General features: G+C 45.0%; 1 protein-coding gene across 1 annotated transcript; it reads left to right on the top strand.

The window, feature by feature from the left end:
• Positions 1 to 11,169: 11,169 nt before the first annotated feature.
• On the top strand, positions 11,170 to 14,904 carry LOC123083749 (zinc finger BED domain-containing protein RICESLEEPER 2-like). The gene is made up of 6 exons (XM_044505692.1): positions 11,170 to 11,573; positions 12,357 to 12,890; positions 12,987 to 13,169; positions 13,368 to 14,635; positions 14,727 to 14,788; positions 14,890 to 14,904. The coding sequence occupies exons 1-6, from the start codon at positions 11,170 to 11,172 to the stop codon at positions 14,902 to 14,904; spliced, it is 2,466 nt and encodes an 821-aa protein (XP_044361627.1).
• Positions 14,905 to 18,189: the final 3,285 nt, after the last annotated feature.

Here is an 18,189-nt window from a genome sequence, read left to right as displayed (position 1 = left end):
GTGCCATTGTTTTTCACAGTAGCCATGTAAACCGGCGACCGGATCAGGACTCTTCAACATGACGGTTTGATGGTTGCGGATCAGTTGGTGTAGGCACTTCTTCATCCCTCCCCAGCCGCTAGAAATCAGTCGTTGACCAATCGATTTCGGTTAAAGCTTGGAACACTGCTTCCTCATGGATAAGATCAGAAGGGTTAATATCAGGGGCACAAGTGTGCTTACGAATCGGAGGCACAAGTTCTTCGATTTCATGGATCTCGGCTGGCTGTCTTCTCCCTTCTACATCATAAAACGGTTGAAAATGGGACAAATCGGTGTCCTCAGCCAATTTGCTGGCCGCTGGCTGCATCTGTTTGGTCAGCCGCCGAAGATCATCATTGTCAAAGTTTGAAACGTCTTCTTTAACGCCTGGATATCCTTTAATGATATCCTCCGCTTCAAGGTCTGGAATCCAGGCCTTGGCTCGAATAAGGGCGGTCAAGGCTCCTACTCTCGCAGCGGCTCTTTTCAACTCGACAATACACGCCGGTAACATGCTCAGCTTCTCAAGGGTCTCTTTAATCAACGTTGGCGCCGGTTTGTTATAAGCCATTGTACTAATGGCTCGCTGAGATCCAGAGTATAGCTGCTCAACCAATGTATGTGCCGCTTTGAGCTTCATCCGCATATCTGCTCCAAGATGGGTGATCCGAGTTCCTGCCAAAGATTTTAACAACATTTTGGTCAGTTTTTAGATTCATTGACTGGTGCAACATACATAAGCAGATACTTACCAAAGATAGCAGAGGTCATAGCGTTGATTTGGCGCTTCAAACCGGCTAGTTCTTCAACCACTGGTTTCAGGGCTTCCTCGGCATCTACAGCTCTTTTGGTCAAACCGGCTTTTTAGGTTTCCCATTCAGCACGATCTTGATTAAAGGATTCTTTCAATTTTTCCATTCCGGCCAGGGCCTGCGTCAGCTCCTCTTTGGCTTTTGCAACTTCGGCTTGTTGAGACTTCACATTTTCTTGCAAGTCCGAGTTTTGGGCATCTTTGCTTCTCAGTTCAGCCTGCAACATTGAAGGTGTGTTCAACAAAACAACACATTTATGCACTAAGTATAAAGCATATAACAAGTTATCCACTTCATACTTGGGGGCTAATGCCTATTTGCTCTCAAATACTATCCTCTATGCAAGTCTCTAGAACAATGCAAGCATTATCCTTGACACTTGGGGGCTAATGTACGTTTGTTCTAAACCGGCAGTGTGGATTAAAAACCGGATTAACTTGCCAAGTTAAACCGGCCTTTCGGGGCTATGCTGCAGAACGTTATCTAATTTTTCAAACATGAGTCTTATCTATGATTGAGGACACGCCTTGGCAAGGATCAATGATGGGATGCTTAAAGTGTTACAAAGACCCGGTTTATGATTGACAATCGTAAAACGGCTCTTGGAGGCTACTTGGAATAGTATTTCAACTATACAATGTGCAAGGGAGAAGCATTTACCTCATATCGTTCTTTCATCAAATTCACTAAACCGGCTTCATAATCCCGGTTTGAGTGCAGACGGTTCAAGAAGCCGGAATGAAGCTCATCAGCGTTAAGATGACCATAGTTTGATAAGTCGCTGCTCCATTTACCTTTATCCTTGGCAATTTGCTCTTCTTTGGCACTATGCTGAGCCAAAATGACGGGGTGACCAGGAGAGCTGTGGCCTGCTCCAGTAATAATAACGTCGTCACCTTGGCCTTCAGGATTTTTGGTGGATGATAATGGAATTTCAGTGTCTTTCATTGGATTAGCCCGGTTTGGTTCTGCCGGTTCAGTATCAGGGGTGGCAGGCTCAGCATCTGTTGGTTCGTCAGTATGTTGGCCGTCAAGGGGCGGATCATTAAAAGTTGTTTCAGGATGGAGGCCTTTCGGTTCACTAGTCTGCTCTGGTTCACCTCTTGGTTCTTCTTCTTCGGCAACAGGGTCTTCTGGCGGATTGGTGACCCGAGCTTTCTTGCTGGGTCTGGCTTTGGCCCTGCAAATAGAATAAAAAGGATTAATATCCTGTTCAAAAGATGTAGGGCGCATTGAAAGGAAAGGTTTTTCATAACTCACCCGGCCACAGTTTTCAAAGGGGGGAGTTGAGTTGCTGTCGATTCACCAGAAGAGGAAGGAGGTGTCACCTGATAATTTGAATCGGACGGATTAAGAGGCTGTCTGAAATAACCTGTCTTGGCGTAAGAATGGTCAGAAGTAGGAGAGACCTTAGACCGGCGCTTACGAACTGGAGTATCAGGTAAACCGGTAGACGTGACCTGTTTGCCACTGTGCCGGGTTGTCCGGCGAGCTTCATGCTGTTGAGTCTTCAAAATAAATGTTGGATCCAAGTGAGCAAGAGGATGAGAAAAAGCTTACTTTCCGGATTGTTTGGCGAGTTTTTTGTGTTGGCATAGAGTCTGAACCGGAGGAAAGGGTAATTACCTCTACGTCCTCAGCCTGACTAGCTTCTGCCTCCTCTTGAGGAAGATCATTGTTAACAAGATGCATAAAAATAGAGCCAAGTAAGTCAAGTTCTACCTCAACTTCTGGGTCATCAGTATCATCATCAAGTTCCATAGTAATCCGGTCAACTGTTTTCCGCTTTGATGTCCGTTTTACGTCTTTGGTCTTCGGGCGGGTTGGTTTGACCATTTTATCTCCAGTTGGCTTTGCCGCTTTCTCTATGGATTTCTGTTTCTAGAAAGGGTCATCACCCTATACATATAAAGAAGAAGGGTTACAGCTTGTATAAGTCAAAGATATTAGAGATGAAGAGGAAGTGTAATGCTTACAGCAGGCGGTTTGTTCTTGGTGTAGAAGGGATTCAGACCGGTTTGACTACAGACCAGTTCTGATTCATTCAGAATTTTCTTTACCCCTTCAGAAACTTCTTCCTCAAATAATTGGATGTTGCAGTGGCGTTGAGGATCGTCAACTTCACCGGTATATTCGCACATTAAACCGAGACGCCGGCTTAGCGGCAAGATACTCCAGGATATCCAACAGCGCACAAAATTCACACCTGTTAAACCATTTGCCATAAAGGCCCGGAGCTTGGCGATTTGAGGAGCATATTTTGCCCTTTCTGAAGAGCTCAGGCGTTGTGGCATTGGGTGAGTATTGGATAATCTATGATCCCGGAAGCCGGGGAGGGGATTTTCATCCTCAGGCGAACTGTCTCTGCAATAGAACCATGTTTGGTTCCATTCCTTTGGGTGGCTATGATGTTTGGCATGAGGAAATTCCACTTCTTTCCGCTTTTGAATCGAGACACCACCAAGTTCTGTGTTCGGGCCATTCACAAACTCTGTGCACCGGTTTAAGTGAAAGAAATCCCGGAACAGTTCTGCAGTTGGTTCTTCTTGTAAATAGACTTCACAAAAGACTTGGAAATTGCATAAGTTGGAGACTAAGTTGGGACCAATATCTTGTGGATGCAGTTGGAAGCTGGCAAGCACATCTCGATAAACTTTTGACCCTGGCGGTTTGAAACCATGGCCTATATGGTCAACAAAGATTACCACTTCGCCTTGACTTGGGGTTGGAGGATTCTCAGTTCCTGGAACTCGCCATTTGATCTCAGTTTTCTTAGGCAGAGAGCCGATGCTAACCATCTCATTCAATTGAGCCTCAGTAACCCGGGAACAAGCCCAGTTGCAGGCAGTGAATTGTTTGGCCATTGCAAAGTGAACAAACTGAAAATGAAAGGCCGGTTTATAAATTATGCATGATTATACACAAGAGACAAGGGAGTAAGAAACATATTGATATGATAAATGGTACAACCCGGAGACTAGTATAATGAGAAAGAAAGGTAATGCTAGTGCAGGATTGATCAGACATTGTTAAATCGGAGCATAATTATGAAGGTAACATGCTCTTCCGGTTTATCAGAGGGCTAATGGCATAGACTATTTATACAATGATAAACCGCTTATATTGGTGCGAGGAGAAACGGATCTCACGGGAACATAGAAAGAGATCTCACAGTGATGTATAAAACTTTCGGATCTAAAGATAAGACAGAAAAGCAAAAATAATTGGATCTTGAAGGGGTGCAGAACTGAAGCAATTTTTGACAGATTAGATCAGTTCTTTGTGCATAAGGATTTGTGATGACCATGGTAGGTAAGCTACGGCAAGACATGCATCAAGCATGAAGTGTCCATCTATTAAAGGAATAATAGGGAAGAATAGCATTGATGAACTTCGGAAGAACTGCGAAGAATGTCGAAACCCTAGAACAGATCTATGGTGAAAAAAGCAGAGAACTTACCGGAGCTGGTGAGGAAGCGGAAGGGCGCCTCAGTTTTCTGGTGCGTTCAGGGCGATGCAGCGGCCAAGGTCAGAGCAGAGACGACGGTCGACGGTGGCGGCGGAGTTCCAGAGGCTGAGCGGCGCGAGGAAGACGACACGAAGAGGCACGAGGGGAAACGGTGAAAATGACCCCTCGGTCCTATTTATAAGGCGAAGTGAAAAAATGGCAACTACGGGAATCGAGGAGCCCAAAAAATGGATAAGTTAATAAAGGTGTCGCCTCGATGACTGGATATATATTAAATGAAGGAAATCTCTGACATCAACGGATGGATGACGTCAGGACGGTTTATCGTAATTTTGAAGTATGACGTCACGGCGGTTTACAAGATCAAAAATGAAGATAAGAGAGAAGATTTTTTCTAAAGTATGGAAGATTGACATGAACAAGTTCAAACCAATCTGGGGCCTAATGTTGGGGATATTACTACTGGAGGTAAATCGGCATTATGTAGCCGGGTTGACTCTTTGAAGATTAGAAGCCCATGAAGATATAAAGATGATGGCACTTTATGGAGGGCCCAAAGGCGGGTTACAGCCTGTAAATGTAAACCGGCCTAGTCATGTAACTTGTATAGTAAGATAGAAAGAGAGAGGCTGAACCAGATACATTTATAAACCGGCTTTGGGACTCTGTAGCCCGGCGGGCGTCAACCTATGTATATAAAGGGATGACCCGGCCGCGATTTAGGGACGAACAACAACAACTCGAGAGCCAGACAAAGCGGATTCGCTCCCTGGCCTTCGAAACCCTAGCAATACCAATCACAACTAGACGTAGGCTTTTACCTTCATCGAAGGGGCCGAACTAGTATAAACTCCCGTGTCCCCTTGTCCGGTTTAACCCCTTTAAGCTAACCCATTGCGATGGCTCCACGACTAAGTCCTTTCACGAGGACATCTGCCGTGACAAACCCACGACACCTCTCCTTTCTATATTAGGCAAATTAATGATGTATTGTTCTTTCGATTACTCTCAAATTTCCATGACATCATGTTTACCCTATCTGCTTAATTATAGAATTTTGTCCTTCGATTTCAATTGTTGTACAGTTCTTTCAATTTGGGCCCGTATTTGCATGTTACCATATTTTATTTAACAATCCTACCATTTTCTGCAACACATCCCTTGCTATGCAACAGATTATGTAGCGCACAATATTTCCCTTTACATAGATCAAGACTGCACGGATGTCATACTGCACACAAACCATGGATTTACAATCATTGCTACTGTATGACTTGATGAACATGGTGACTCCTATTTTGGCACTGGCTTTTGGAAAGAAATTTCTAAGTTTTATGTACTGAAAGCTGGCACTAAAATTGCACTGCACATAAAAGGGCGTGGTCATGAGATATATGCTAACTTCCCCGACAAAATCATCCGTCCAGACTTTATACGAAGTAAGTTTTCTTTTCAACTATCTGCATGTTGACTTACCCAGCAATGTCAAATGAATTGTGTAGTATTTAAGCAACCAACTGTTATTCCCTTTTCTTACTATATTCCTACCTAATAACTTCTAGTTACCAATACACTTTTCTATTGCCCTATTTTAACTAAATATTCCATGTACTCCCATTTCTATCAGAAAGCTCCGCTCACAAGGAGACTCCGAAGGTGGAGAACAGGGCTGCCAACAAGCGGAGGAGGGGAGAGCTAGAACCACAAGCGACTCCAGCAGGCCTAGACTTCATCAGCAGCCTCCCCGATGATATGTTGACAGTCATCATCTCCCTCCTCCTAATAAAATATGGGGCGCGGACAACCGTCCTTTCCTGGCGGTGGTGCCCCTATGGAAGTCCAGCCCTCTCAACCTCATCAACACCCACGAGCTCTGCCATGGCTATCGCAAAAGCTTGGATGTGTTCTCCAAGATCCTCAGCAGTCACCTTGGCCCAACCAGAGGCCTTAGAATGGGCATGTTCCATTCCAACGGCAAGGACCGAGCCAAGCTTGACGACTGGTTCTGATCCCCCGCCCTAGATCAGCTCGAGGAACTCACTTTTGATGATGTGCATATGCGGTCGCTGCCAATGTCCGCACTCCGCCTCGTACCCATGCTGCGCGTCGCCAAGTTCAGGAACTGCCATCCCCCTTAATGATTTGCCTGCTCTTATTCTACCACGACTAAAGCACCTCGAGCTCGTCGCCGTCTGCCTCTCAAACAGTGACATGGAGTGCCTGCTCCATGGCTGTACTGCACTTGAGTACCTTCGTCTTCAGGCAATCAATGGGTTGAGTACCTTCCACATCACCTCCATGACTCTCTGGACTATTTATGTGTGTTGTTGGTCCTGCAGGAAGACATCCAAAGATGTGTACCATAGTATGGTCATTGAGGACACACCTGCACTCGAGAGATTACTTGTAGTTGATCAAGAAGGTCCAACAAGAATCAATGTCATTTCTGTGCCAAAATTGACGGTGGTGGGCTACTCGTCTGACAAAAACTCCGAAGTTGTTATTGGATCCACACCCGTTCAGGTACAACAGCCGCCTTCTACCTCTCCTTCTACAAATTAACATTATTTCTAATTTTGAAGATGTTTGTTCGTCTATCATTCGGAAAATGATTCCGATAAGCTTGACCCTGAAACTACGCACAGTGAAGGTCTCAGCACTAGAATCTATCGGCCCCAACCTAGAGCAAGTTGTCAGTTTCCTGAGATGCTTTCCGTGCCTGGAGAAGCTATATATCGTGGTGAAGTTCCTTTCCTGTTAAATATTAACCATAAGGGAGTTCAATTTGTGACACCTTTTTCCAAGTTAACAATGACAATGTACTACGATTTCTGAAGGATTCTTTTGGAGGATTTCAATACATACATGTTCCACCCCCCATATGGTTACAATCAATAAGCATTTCTCCTTTGGATTCATCTGTACTAGTTTTGTTAGGGAACTTTTCATCAACTCCAGTCTCTTGTGAAGAAGGCTACATTTTTCTAGAATGTAATCAAATGCCCATGTTAATCATGTCAGATCGAAGATGGCATGTTAGTGCATTTTACAAATCCTACAAACCAAATAGGCCTGTAATAATGTTCAAAACTGCATGTAAGCACTAACACGTTTTCTTCTTTTGCAGATAAGATTAGGCCCATTGGTGGATAATGTGATACAATATAACAATCACGTCGAATGCCTAGATCTGCATCTCTCAGAAATTACTTTGAACTCCTACCGAGGTACCTTACCGGAGATTATATTCGCTAGGTTCTTTGTTCTCAAAGCAAGGGTGTTGAAGGAAATGAGGTTTGCCCTACATTTATTTCACAAAATGCTGAATTTCATTTTGGAAGTTCAGATGACAGAGTAATCGGAAGTCATCGTGTCAACCCCATACATGACTTCTCAGTGGCTGAACCCTTTGCAAAAATTGTGAGGTTTCGAAACCAGACTTAGAAGTGGTAATATTAGTTTTAACCCCTCTGATATCCATGTTCAGCGGATCAGCGCGAGCTTTTGCAGCTGATGAGCTGAATTTCATTTCTAATATCAGCTTGAACCTTGTAATCTTCGAATTTGAGCCATGTGTAACGCCCTCGATGCGGCTATATCTCCCATGTGTCGAAGCATGACTTAGAGGCATAACCGCATTGAAAGCAATGTCGCAAGTGAGGTAATCTTCACACAACCCATGTAATACATAAGGGAAAGAGATACATAGTTGGCTTACAATCGCCACTTCACACAATACATGAATGAGCATTACATCATACAGATACAATCAAGGTCCAACTACGGAACCAAAATAAAAGAAGACTACCCCAAATGCTACACAGATCCCCGATCGTCCCAACTGGGCTCCACTACTGATCAACTGGAACACGGAACAACATAACGAACACGATCTTCATCGAGCTCCTCCTAAACTCAGTTGCGTCATTTGCAGGGTATCATCGGCACCTACAAACTGGTTTTGGAAGTATCTGTGAGTCACGGGGACTCAGCAATCTCACACCCTCGCGATCTAGACTATTTAAGCTTATAGGTAGGGTAAAAGGTATGAGGTGGAGCTGCAGCAAGCGACTAGCATATATGGTGGCTAACCTTACGAAAATGAGAGCGAGAAGAGAAGGCAAAGCATGGTTGAAAAACTATTATCAAGAAGTGATCCTAGAACAACCTACGTCAAGCATAACTCCAACACCGTGTTCACTTCCCGGACTCCGCCGAGAAGAGACCATCATGGTAACACACGCGGTTGATATATTTTAATTAAGATCAACTTCAGGTTTTCTACAACCGGACATTAACAAATTCCCATATGCCCATAACCGCGGGCACGACTTTCGAAAGTTCAAATCCCTGTAGGGGTTTCCCAACTTAGCCCATCACAAGCTCTCACGGTCAACGAAGGATATTCCTTCTCCCAAGACAATTCGATCAGACTCGGCATCCCGGTTACAAGACATCCTCGACAATGGTAAAACAAGTCCAGCAACACCACCCGAATGTGCCGACAAATCCCGATAGGAGCTGCACATATCTCGTTCTCAGGGCACACCAGATAAGAAATCCGTACAACTAAAACCAGCCCTCGAGTTTCCCTGAGGTGGCGCTGCAAGGGGCTCTAGTTTGGACCAACACCCAGAGGAGCACTGGCCCGAGGGTTTAAATAAAGATGACCCTTGAGTCCGCGGAACCCAAGGGAAAAAAAGGCTAGGTGGCGAATGGTAAAACCAATGTTGGGCATTGCTGGAGGAGTTTTATTCAAGGCGAACTGTCAAGGGGTTCCCATTATAACCCAACCGTGTAAGGAACGCAAAATCCGGGAACATAACACCGATATGACGGAAACTAGGGCGGCAAGAGTGGAACAAAACACCAGGCATACGGCCGAGCCTTCCACCCTTTACCAAGTATATAGATGCATTAATTAAATAAGAGATATTGTGATATCCTAACAAAATATCCATGTTCCAACATGGAACCGAACTCCAATCTTCACCTGCAACTAGCAACGCTATAAGAGGTGTTGAGCAAAGCGGTAACATAGCCGAACAACGGTTTGCTGGGACAAGGTGGGTTAGAGGCTTGGCTCAACAATATGGGAGGCATGATAAGCAAGTGGTAGGTATCGCAACATAGGCATAGCAAAAGAGCGAGCAACTAGCAAGCAAAGATAGAAGTGATTTCGAGGGTATGGTCATCTTGCCTGAGATCCCGCAAAGAAGGAGAACGAGTCCATGAAGAAGACAAACGAACATAGTCGAATGGATCCTCACAAACGCAACGTTATCGGAACCAACCCGAAGAAGCAACACCGGAAAGAAGCAAACAATCATGGTAAACAACCACCACATGAACATGGCATGATGCACAATCAAGTATGATGCATGTCCGGTTTAATGAAGCATGGCATGGCAAAGTGCACAAACAACACTACAAGTTAAGTGGAGCTCAATATGTTGCATATTGACGAAACACCACGACAAGTTATTTAGCTCGATCTCGTTTATGTACCCAACAATATTAAATGTTGATTAACATGGAAAGGGGTGAAGCACAACAAAACTACCTATCTAGGCAAGTTTAAATGAGGCCGGAAACAACGAACAACAATTCCGGTAAAACCCCATATGCATATTTTAAGGTTTGGTACTGTTCTGCCCTAAACATAATTTTAGAGTTGTTAAACATGCAAAGAGATGCCACCATGTTAAACTAGGCAAAATTCTACCCCATTTACATATAAAGTTTGTTAGGTTTGGAGCTACGGTTGTATAGTTATGAAATAAATCATTTTAACATGGCATAGGGGCAAATTTAAACAAACATCAATTTAAACATTTCAAACATAGATGAAAGTTGGATATTATGAAACTAGATGAAATTCTAAGCAAGTTACATATATAATTCATTTTAATCCGATGCACCAGTTGTGAGTTATTATATGCATGTTGTCTAGGGGGTTTTCTGCAAAACTGCTGACTCTGGAATAAATACTAAATCGCAGATCCTAAAAAAACCCTACACGGGCCGGATCTGGAACAGGGCCCAACAGAGAAGAAAAAAAGGTGGGGCACTGGGGTGGCTCACATTGGGCTAAGGCCCAGTTGGGAAGAGGCTTGCGCGGCTTCGGCTGGGCCTTGAGGGGCCTTGGCGCAGGAGGCGGGCTAGTTTGCAGATGGGCCGGCTCGGTTGAGATCGAGGCCGGTCGTCCTCTGCTCGACAGGAGCAGAGCAGTGGCGATAGTAGGGGCGCAGGGAGGCGGATGTCACCATCGCTGGTGGACTCCGATGGGGCGGCGCGACGCGGCAGGAGCTCCGGCGAGGCGGTCTCGGCGGGGACCGATCGGAACTGGACTGGGGCAGCGGGATCCGGCGGCCGACATAGGGATGGCAATGGGTACCCATTACCCGCGTACCCGGCGGGTAAAAACCCTATTAGGGTAAGGGTATGAGATAAAAAAATACCCATGGGTATGTAAATAGAAAAATACTAAACCCATTGGGTACAGTGGGTATGGGCATGGGATAGCATAACCCATACCCGTGTACCCATATACCCACGTAAAATCTGTTAATGGACCTTCACAGCTTCACTATTCATATATCAATCTAACTTCCCACAAAATTAGTCTATATATTCCACGAGATACATGTAGCATTGTAGCCCACATACGCACGTACATAGAAAGAATCTACGTGATTAGCGTGATTTGGCTTCGGCGAATAAGGAATACGTGATCACGTCCCATATTGAGAGAGACAGAGATTGATATCCTCCTCGTCTCCTCGTGACCTCGTCTCTCATCTCATCTGATCATCTCGGGGCTCCTCGCCTCCTCGGGCATCGCTACTTTGCTAGTCGCCGCTGCCAATGCGTCCAGCTGCTGGCTACCTCGCCGTCGCCAGTGCTTCCAGCCACTCAGACGCCATGGACCTTGGGGAGGACCATAGCCTACGCGAGGACGGCGACCGGGAGAAGGAGATGCAGCTCACGCTCAAGCGGACTGAGTCGGACGGCGGTGACCACCACGACCAGGAGCATGGGCATGGCACGGCTGCCCTGATCCCAAGCCTAACACCGTCGTTGGATGGTGCCATCCGTCTCCATCCGCCAGGAAAGGGGCAAGCCCCCGGCCGACGTAAGGGACCTCTTGTCTCGGCGTCGAAGGTGCAGCAGCGTTACGACACTTCAAGCCGGCCACGTCGCCCTAGCCCGCTTAGTCGATCCTCTACTGTCATCAAGCACAAGAACAAGAGCAAGGCTATATTGGCTTGGTGAGTTTCAATTTTATGTATGATTTTGTGCATTCGTAGATGATACATAGATGTATAGATGATGTGATGATATGATGTTTTTTTCATGCATATATAAGTTAAAATAAGTATTGATTTTCTACCTATGCATGATGTATATAGCTGCTGTGATGAATGAGGTTTTTGTATATCTGAGAAAAGAAGTATTTGTTACTGAGATGAGATAAGTGTAGCAAATTGTGTTCTAGTACATCACTCGCTGTGTGATTTTTTAGCATTGTAACAACATAGATAGAATCGGCAGTGGCCGGTGGCAGAATATTTTAGATCTATTTAATGTGGCGTGGTAACTGATCATCTCTGCTTTTGTACAAGATCATTTTGTAAACATCTACCTTCCCAGTTTCCAGGGGTAAAAATGCAGAGACATTGTAACTTGTTTCAGACTACTTATAGTAAACAAAATACAGTAAGATTCAGGCCCATTTAAGACAGCACTACAGCTGCACGTTTTGGTCAGAAAAATGATGACTTGCAGTTAATAAAAATGCGAAGTGCTCTACGATTCGAAATTAACTCTTCCTGGAAATATAATCGTTGGACTGAAAAGAAAGAATGCTGAAAACAAAAAATTAACTATTTATAGTTGCTGTGATGAATACATTTTTTTGTATATAGATGATATCTACAGATGTTATGATGCATATATGAGCATCATACTTTCAGTTCACATGTAGAATCAAGTATTATATTAAGAAGACTTCAAGAATTTGATGTATTTTTTCATTTATGCTCATTTTGCAGTGGTACAAGTTCAAGCAACCAAGTAGATGTTCCTTGTGATGCATCTGCCCCAATGGATGAAGATGGAGATCATGTCATTCTTTCAGATGATGAAGATGGACAGGAGCAGGAGGTGGAAGAGGTCAATGAAGCAGGCAAACGGAAGCTAACTTCTAAAGTTTGGTTGGAAATGAAGAAGATCAAGATCAATGGGCAATGGAAAGCAAAGTGCAACTATTGTCACAAGGAACTTGTTTCAGGACCCAGAGCAGGCACGAAGCATCTTGCTACTCACCTAAAGATTTGTACTCTGAAGATGTTGAAGACGAAGGGAGGCAAAACATTGAGTCAGCCATCATTGAGGATGAATGCTAAGGACGACGGTAACGTTTTTTTGGAGAGCTATACCTTTGATCAAGAGGTTGCTAGAAGAGAGCTTGGTAACATGTTGGTGTTGCATGAGTACCCACTGTCTATAGTGGAACATGCTGGTTTTAGGAAGTTTGTTCATGCACTTCAGCCACTATTCAAGCTACATACAAGAAATACTTTTAGGTATACCTTGCTATGGTTTTATTTGATTTATTTCCGTCTACCTTCTTCTATGAAATGAGGAGGTAACATATGGTATCCTCTTCTTTTGTCTTTTAGGCAAGATATTGTGGAAAATTATGAAGAAGAAAAAAAGAAGGCAATTGATTACATGACTATGAACCAATCTAGGGTTGCTATCACTACAGATATGTGGACTGCTGACCACCAAAAGAAGGGATATATGGCTATTACAGCTCATTTCATTGATGAATCTTGGAAGCTTCGAAATGTTATCATGAGGTACTACTATGTGCTGCTGTATATTATGTGTTGCTGATCATATGCTGTTGTTTATGATGTGCTGCTGTTTATGATGTATTGCTGACTAAGATGTGCTGCTGTTTAATATGTGTTGCTGTCTATGAAGTGCTGCTGTTTTTATGTGTTGTTATTTATTATATGCTGTTGTTTATGACTATACGTTGCTGAATACTGCAGGTTTGTATATGTTCCAGCTCCTCATACAAGTGAAGTGATATGTGAGGTGCTCTATGACTCCCTGCTTCAATGGAATATTGATGAAAAATTGATGGCAGTGACTGTGGATAACTGCACCACCAATGACAAGGCAATTGAGATGATTGTGGGGAAGATAGGGAAGGAGAAGCTCCCTTTGGAAGGTACTCTGCTGCATATGCGTTGTAGTGCACACATCTTAAATCTTATAGTTAAGGATGGATTGCATGTTATGAAGTCAGCTATAGAAAACATTAGGGAAAGTGTGGCATATTGGACCGCGACAGGAAAAAGGATAGAGAAGTTTGAGGAGATGGCTAAGTTTAAGAAAGTAAAAATAACAAGAAAGTTGATTCTTGATTGCAAAACTAGGTGGAATTCCACTTTCATGATGCTAGAAGCAGCTTTACCATATAGAGTTGTTTTTGAACGTGCAAAACAAGTTGACAAACAATATGAGCATTTACCTAGTGATAAAGAATGGGAGTTTGCTGCAGAGATGGTGGAGAGACTTGGCTTATTCTATGAGATAACTAAGTTGTTCTCCGGAACTAATTATGTGACCGCTAATGTTTACTTCCCTAGAATCTGTGAGATTAAAATGAAAATGAGACAGTGGGCCACTTGTAGCAACCCAATTATCAAAAAACTCTCTGAGGAAATGACAACTAAATTTGATAAGTATTGGACGGACATTCAAGATCTCATGGGGATGGCTACACTTCTTGATCCTCGGTACAAGAGGCACATGTTGACTGCTTGCTTTGCCATGCTTCATGGCATTGAGCCATCTTCTTATGAGTGTGTGGAGTTGGTTGATGCATTAGTTGCTAGATTACATTCACTGATAGAGGAGTATGAAGTGGAAGTAGATGAATATAAACCATGTGAAGAATTGATTTCTTCAATGAAAGCTCCAGCCATCATGAATATTTTCAATGACATTGTCGCCAAACAAAGTCCTGCTACAGCTCGGTTGCAAGGTGAAATAGATATGTACTTGGCAGATGGCCTAGTGCCATACACAGAAGTATTTAGTGTGTTGGATTGGTGGAAAGTAGCTGGAACAAGATATCCAACATTAAGGAAGGTTGCCAGAGATATTTTTGCCATTCCCGTGACAACAGTTGCTTCAGAGTCGGCCTTTAGTACAAGTGGCAGAATACTTAGTGAACATAGGAGCCGCCTAACTCCTGATATGGTGGAAGTTTTGATGTGCTCCCAAGATTGGCTTAGAAACAAATGCAAAGGTGAGCAAATAATGTAATTTTTTTTCAAACTTACTCTTTATTTAACTATTTCTAATCATGTCTTGTCATCTCTACAAATTGTGTGTTTTAGATGCTCATAAAGGAGATGCTAGCTTTTGGACTTGCCTTCAAGACATTCAAGAGGGGATGCAGGTTAGTATTCACCAACGCATTTCCTTTGCCGATAGATTATTTGAGTGCATATGCTATAAGAAAAATTCTAATAAAATGACTACATTCATGTTTCCAACCAGGACTTGGCCCTTTGAGATGTAGAGACATGGTCTCGGCGAGTTATGCTCAAGATTGATGACTTATTGTGCCAAGGTCTTCGTTATGCTACTATCGGATTGGTCGAGTTTATTTTAATTGAACTAGTTACAATGTCGAAACTTTATTGGGATGCTTATTTTGTGGCCTTATGTACGGTCAAATTACCTCCATACTTTGTCGTGATTTTGTGAACTTAAAATAAATGACTATGTGTTGCTGCATACAAATAAGTGGTGTTGTTTATGGGATTGTGTTTTCTTTATGATGTGTTGTTGTTTATTAGTATGTGATGTCTATAAATTATGTTGATATGTTGTCGTTTATGATTATTTCTTGCTCAAGTTGATGTCCGCACACGTGGGTATTTATACCCGTGGGTACCCATTTACCCTGTCGGGTGATGGGTATGGGGAAAAATTGTACCCGTTGACGGGTATGGGTACGGGTGATGGGTAAGCTCAAAGGGGATGGGTAAGGGTATGGGGTAACTCCACCCGTACCCAAACCCGGCGGGTGCCATCCCTAGTCCGACACCTTGATCTGAAGCAAAAGAAGCCATGTCCTTGGTTCTATAGTGATGCGGCGGCGACGGGGAGGCAGCAACGGAGGGCGACGGGGTCCTGATCATGCTCTGCTGCTGCGGGCACGGGGAAGAGGAGGAGGGAGCTCGTGCTCCTACGGGTTCGGGCAAGAAACAGAGCAGCTCCGGCGAGGGACTTGGCGCGGCCTTCGGCACGGACGGCGACCTAGACGCAGGGGAGAGGTGGAGGCGTGGTTTTGGCGAGGAGGCGGAGTTCCTTCGGCGGCCATGGCGCCTGGCGTGCTCCTGTAGAGAGTGTGACATGAGGAGAGAGGCCATTGTAGGGGAAAACAGAAAGGGGGGAAGGTGAGGAGGAGGAGAGGCATAGCCTTGGGGCCCGGCGTCCATGGCGGAGGAGCTTCAGCGGCGGCGTTCGTCGTCGGACGGCGAGGCGAGGAGGGGGCCAGGGACGAGGCATGGCTCGGGCAGGGAAGGCTCGGGCGCGGTAGGAGGAAGCGGTTGGACGGCAGCGCAAGTCGAGGGAGGAGGGGATCTGGGAGGAAGAAGCTGATTGGTTCGGCACTGAAAACAAAAGGAGTGGCGGCGGCGTGGGGATTGGATGGATGGGACAAGGTCCTTAGAATATTTAGGGTTTGGTCTAGATTTAGACTAGAGAGTATATATATATATATATATATATATATATATATATATATATATATATAAAGAGGGAGACATTTAGGGGCTAATCTGTTCTTCCAAATAAATCGAGTGGTCGAGAAAAATAGACTAGGAAGTCCAATTAACAAAATGGAGACGTTTTGTAGATGTTTGGGGATGATCCGGACACAACGGTGACGACTGCCCGGATCGGGTCCGGGACACCTTTCGGACGCACGAGCGAGGAGGTCCGCGGACTGACGAGAGAGCCTAGGTTAGGCCTGGCGGTAGGTAGTGGACTGTGCAGAAGGTCTCAGGCTGAGAGAAGAGAAGAGAGGCCCAGCGACTGTTTCCGGAGACCGAAAACGTCCGACGTTTGACCGACTATATTGTCGCCATAGTTAATCGTTGGGGTGTCAAACGAACTCCGAATGTGATGAAACTTGATAAGCGGTCTACCTACACTAAAATAAGACCACACGCCAACTTTCAATCCATTCCGAGAACATTTTCTGGCCACTTATAAAGATAATATTTCGGACGTGCCGCGGGTGCGTGCAAGTGTGTCTGGGCTCAGAACGGACAACAGACGGAACTGGGGAACCCGGACGGATGCAAGTTTTGAAAACATGCAGATGCAATGCGGATGATGACATGCTAAGATGCAACACGCAAGCGAATGATAATGCAACAACAGCGAATGACTGGAAGACACCTGGCGCAACGGTCTCGGGGCGTCACACCATATAACTCTAGAATTTGAACCTTGTAATATTTCGAGCTTTTGTGGTACAATAATTGAAATGGCATCATATGAGACTCGCATATTGGTAGCACTATTTTGACCTTAATATGCAATGGTCTTAGATTTCATTAACCATTCTCGAATCTGTTTACCTTGTCGATCTCACAGCACATGATCTGTATAGCTAACTCGACTGCGATCTTCGACATTATTGCACATAGTTGGTTTCTTCTACTGTGTTCCCTGTAGAGCGCAGAATTAATTATCGCGCTCGAGTGTCTATCATCACCCTTCTGTGTAACTTTGACCTTATCACCCACGGGTAAACTTATGACCGAAGTCATTCCACACACTTCGTTTTTACAAAGCTTTTTGCCAATAAACGCCCATGATTTGTCCCTCTTCTAGCTGACGCGTGGCCAAACTAGCCGGGCAGGAACCTTGCGCGGTAAACTACGCAGTAGCGCGGGAACAGGCTCATCGTCGATACATTTGGCACCTCTTCGAGCCCACGCATGCGGTGTAGTGCTGTCAAGCGTGCACTGGAATCCTCCGCTATGAACGCCGTGACAAGACATGATGATTATAGGCCGGACGTCCCCATTTATTACAGCGGCCAACCTTTCGATCGCGCCCCACCATTGCAAGAAGCACACCCACCACGAGAAATTCTTAGAGGGTATCCTGCACGGCTCCAATGGCGCTCCGAGCAGCTGCCGACGACGAGCAGCAGTTCACCATGCATGTCGTGGTGGACACCCACAGAATGTTCATGGACCTCTCGGTGGTGTACACCAATGACCCGGTCTGGGTGGAGCACTCCATCTACATCATGGAGCTGTTGCTTGCCAAGGAGAAGTACAAGGTGGTTGGGTTCGACCTCGAGTACACCCGCGCTCGTGCCGGGTCTCGTCCCAAGGTCACCGTCGCCCAGATGTGCGTGCGCCACCACGTCCTCGTCTACCACTACTGCCTGGCCACAAGGCCTTGCGAGCATTTCGCTAGGTTTGTCAACATCCCCCACTACATGTTCGCTACGATGGACATCACCAACAATGTAAAGGCGCTCAAGAATTCCAGCATCGCCTGTTAGAATCTTGTGGACATCCAGGGCCAATACACGATCTGGGGCAGCAAGGAGCATGAGAAGGACTCACTGGTTCTCCTCGCTGATGCCATCATCGACCCCTACCAATGAGACATGAAGGATTCGTGCAACAAGGACAAGCGTGCCTGGCACTCAGCCTGGATGGAGAAACTCGACAAAGCTCATGTCATGTACGTGGCCAAGGAGGTGTACACGAGCTACGACATGTACATGCGGATCGTTGACATGAGGAAGTGCCTCCTTCCCCA

This window comes from Triticum aestivum, chromosome 4A (genome assembly GCF_018294505.1).
Source record: "Triticum aestivum cultivar Chinese Spring chromosome 4A, IWGSC CS RefSeq v2.1, whole genome shotgun sequence".
NCBI classification, from domain to species: Eukaryota; Viridiplantae; Streptophyta; class Magnoliopsida; order Poales; family Poaceae; genus Triticum; species Triticum aestivum.
Note: the sequence above shows the minus strand (reverse complement) of the source record. Positions and strands in the feature narration are given on the sequence as shown.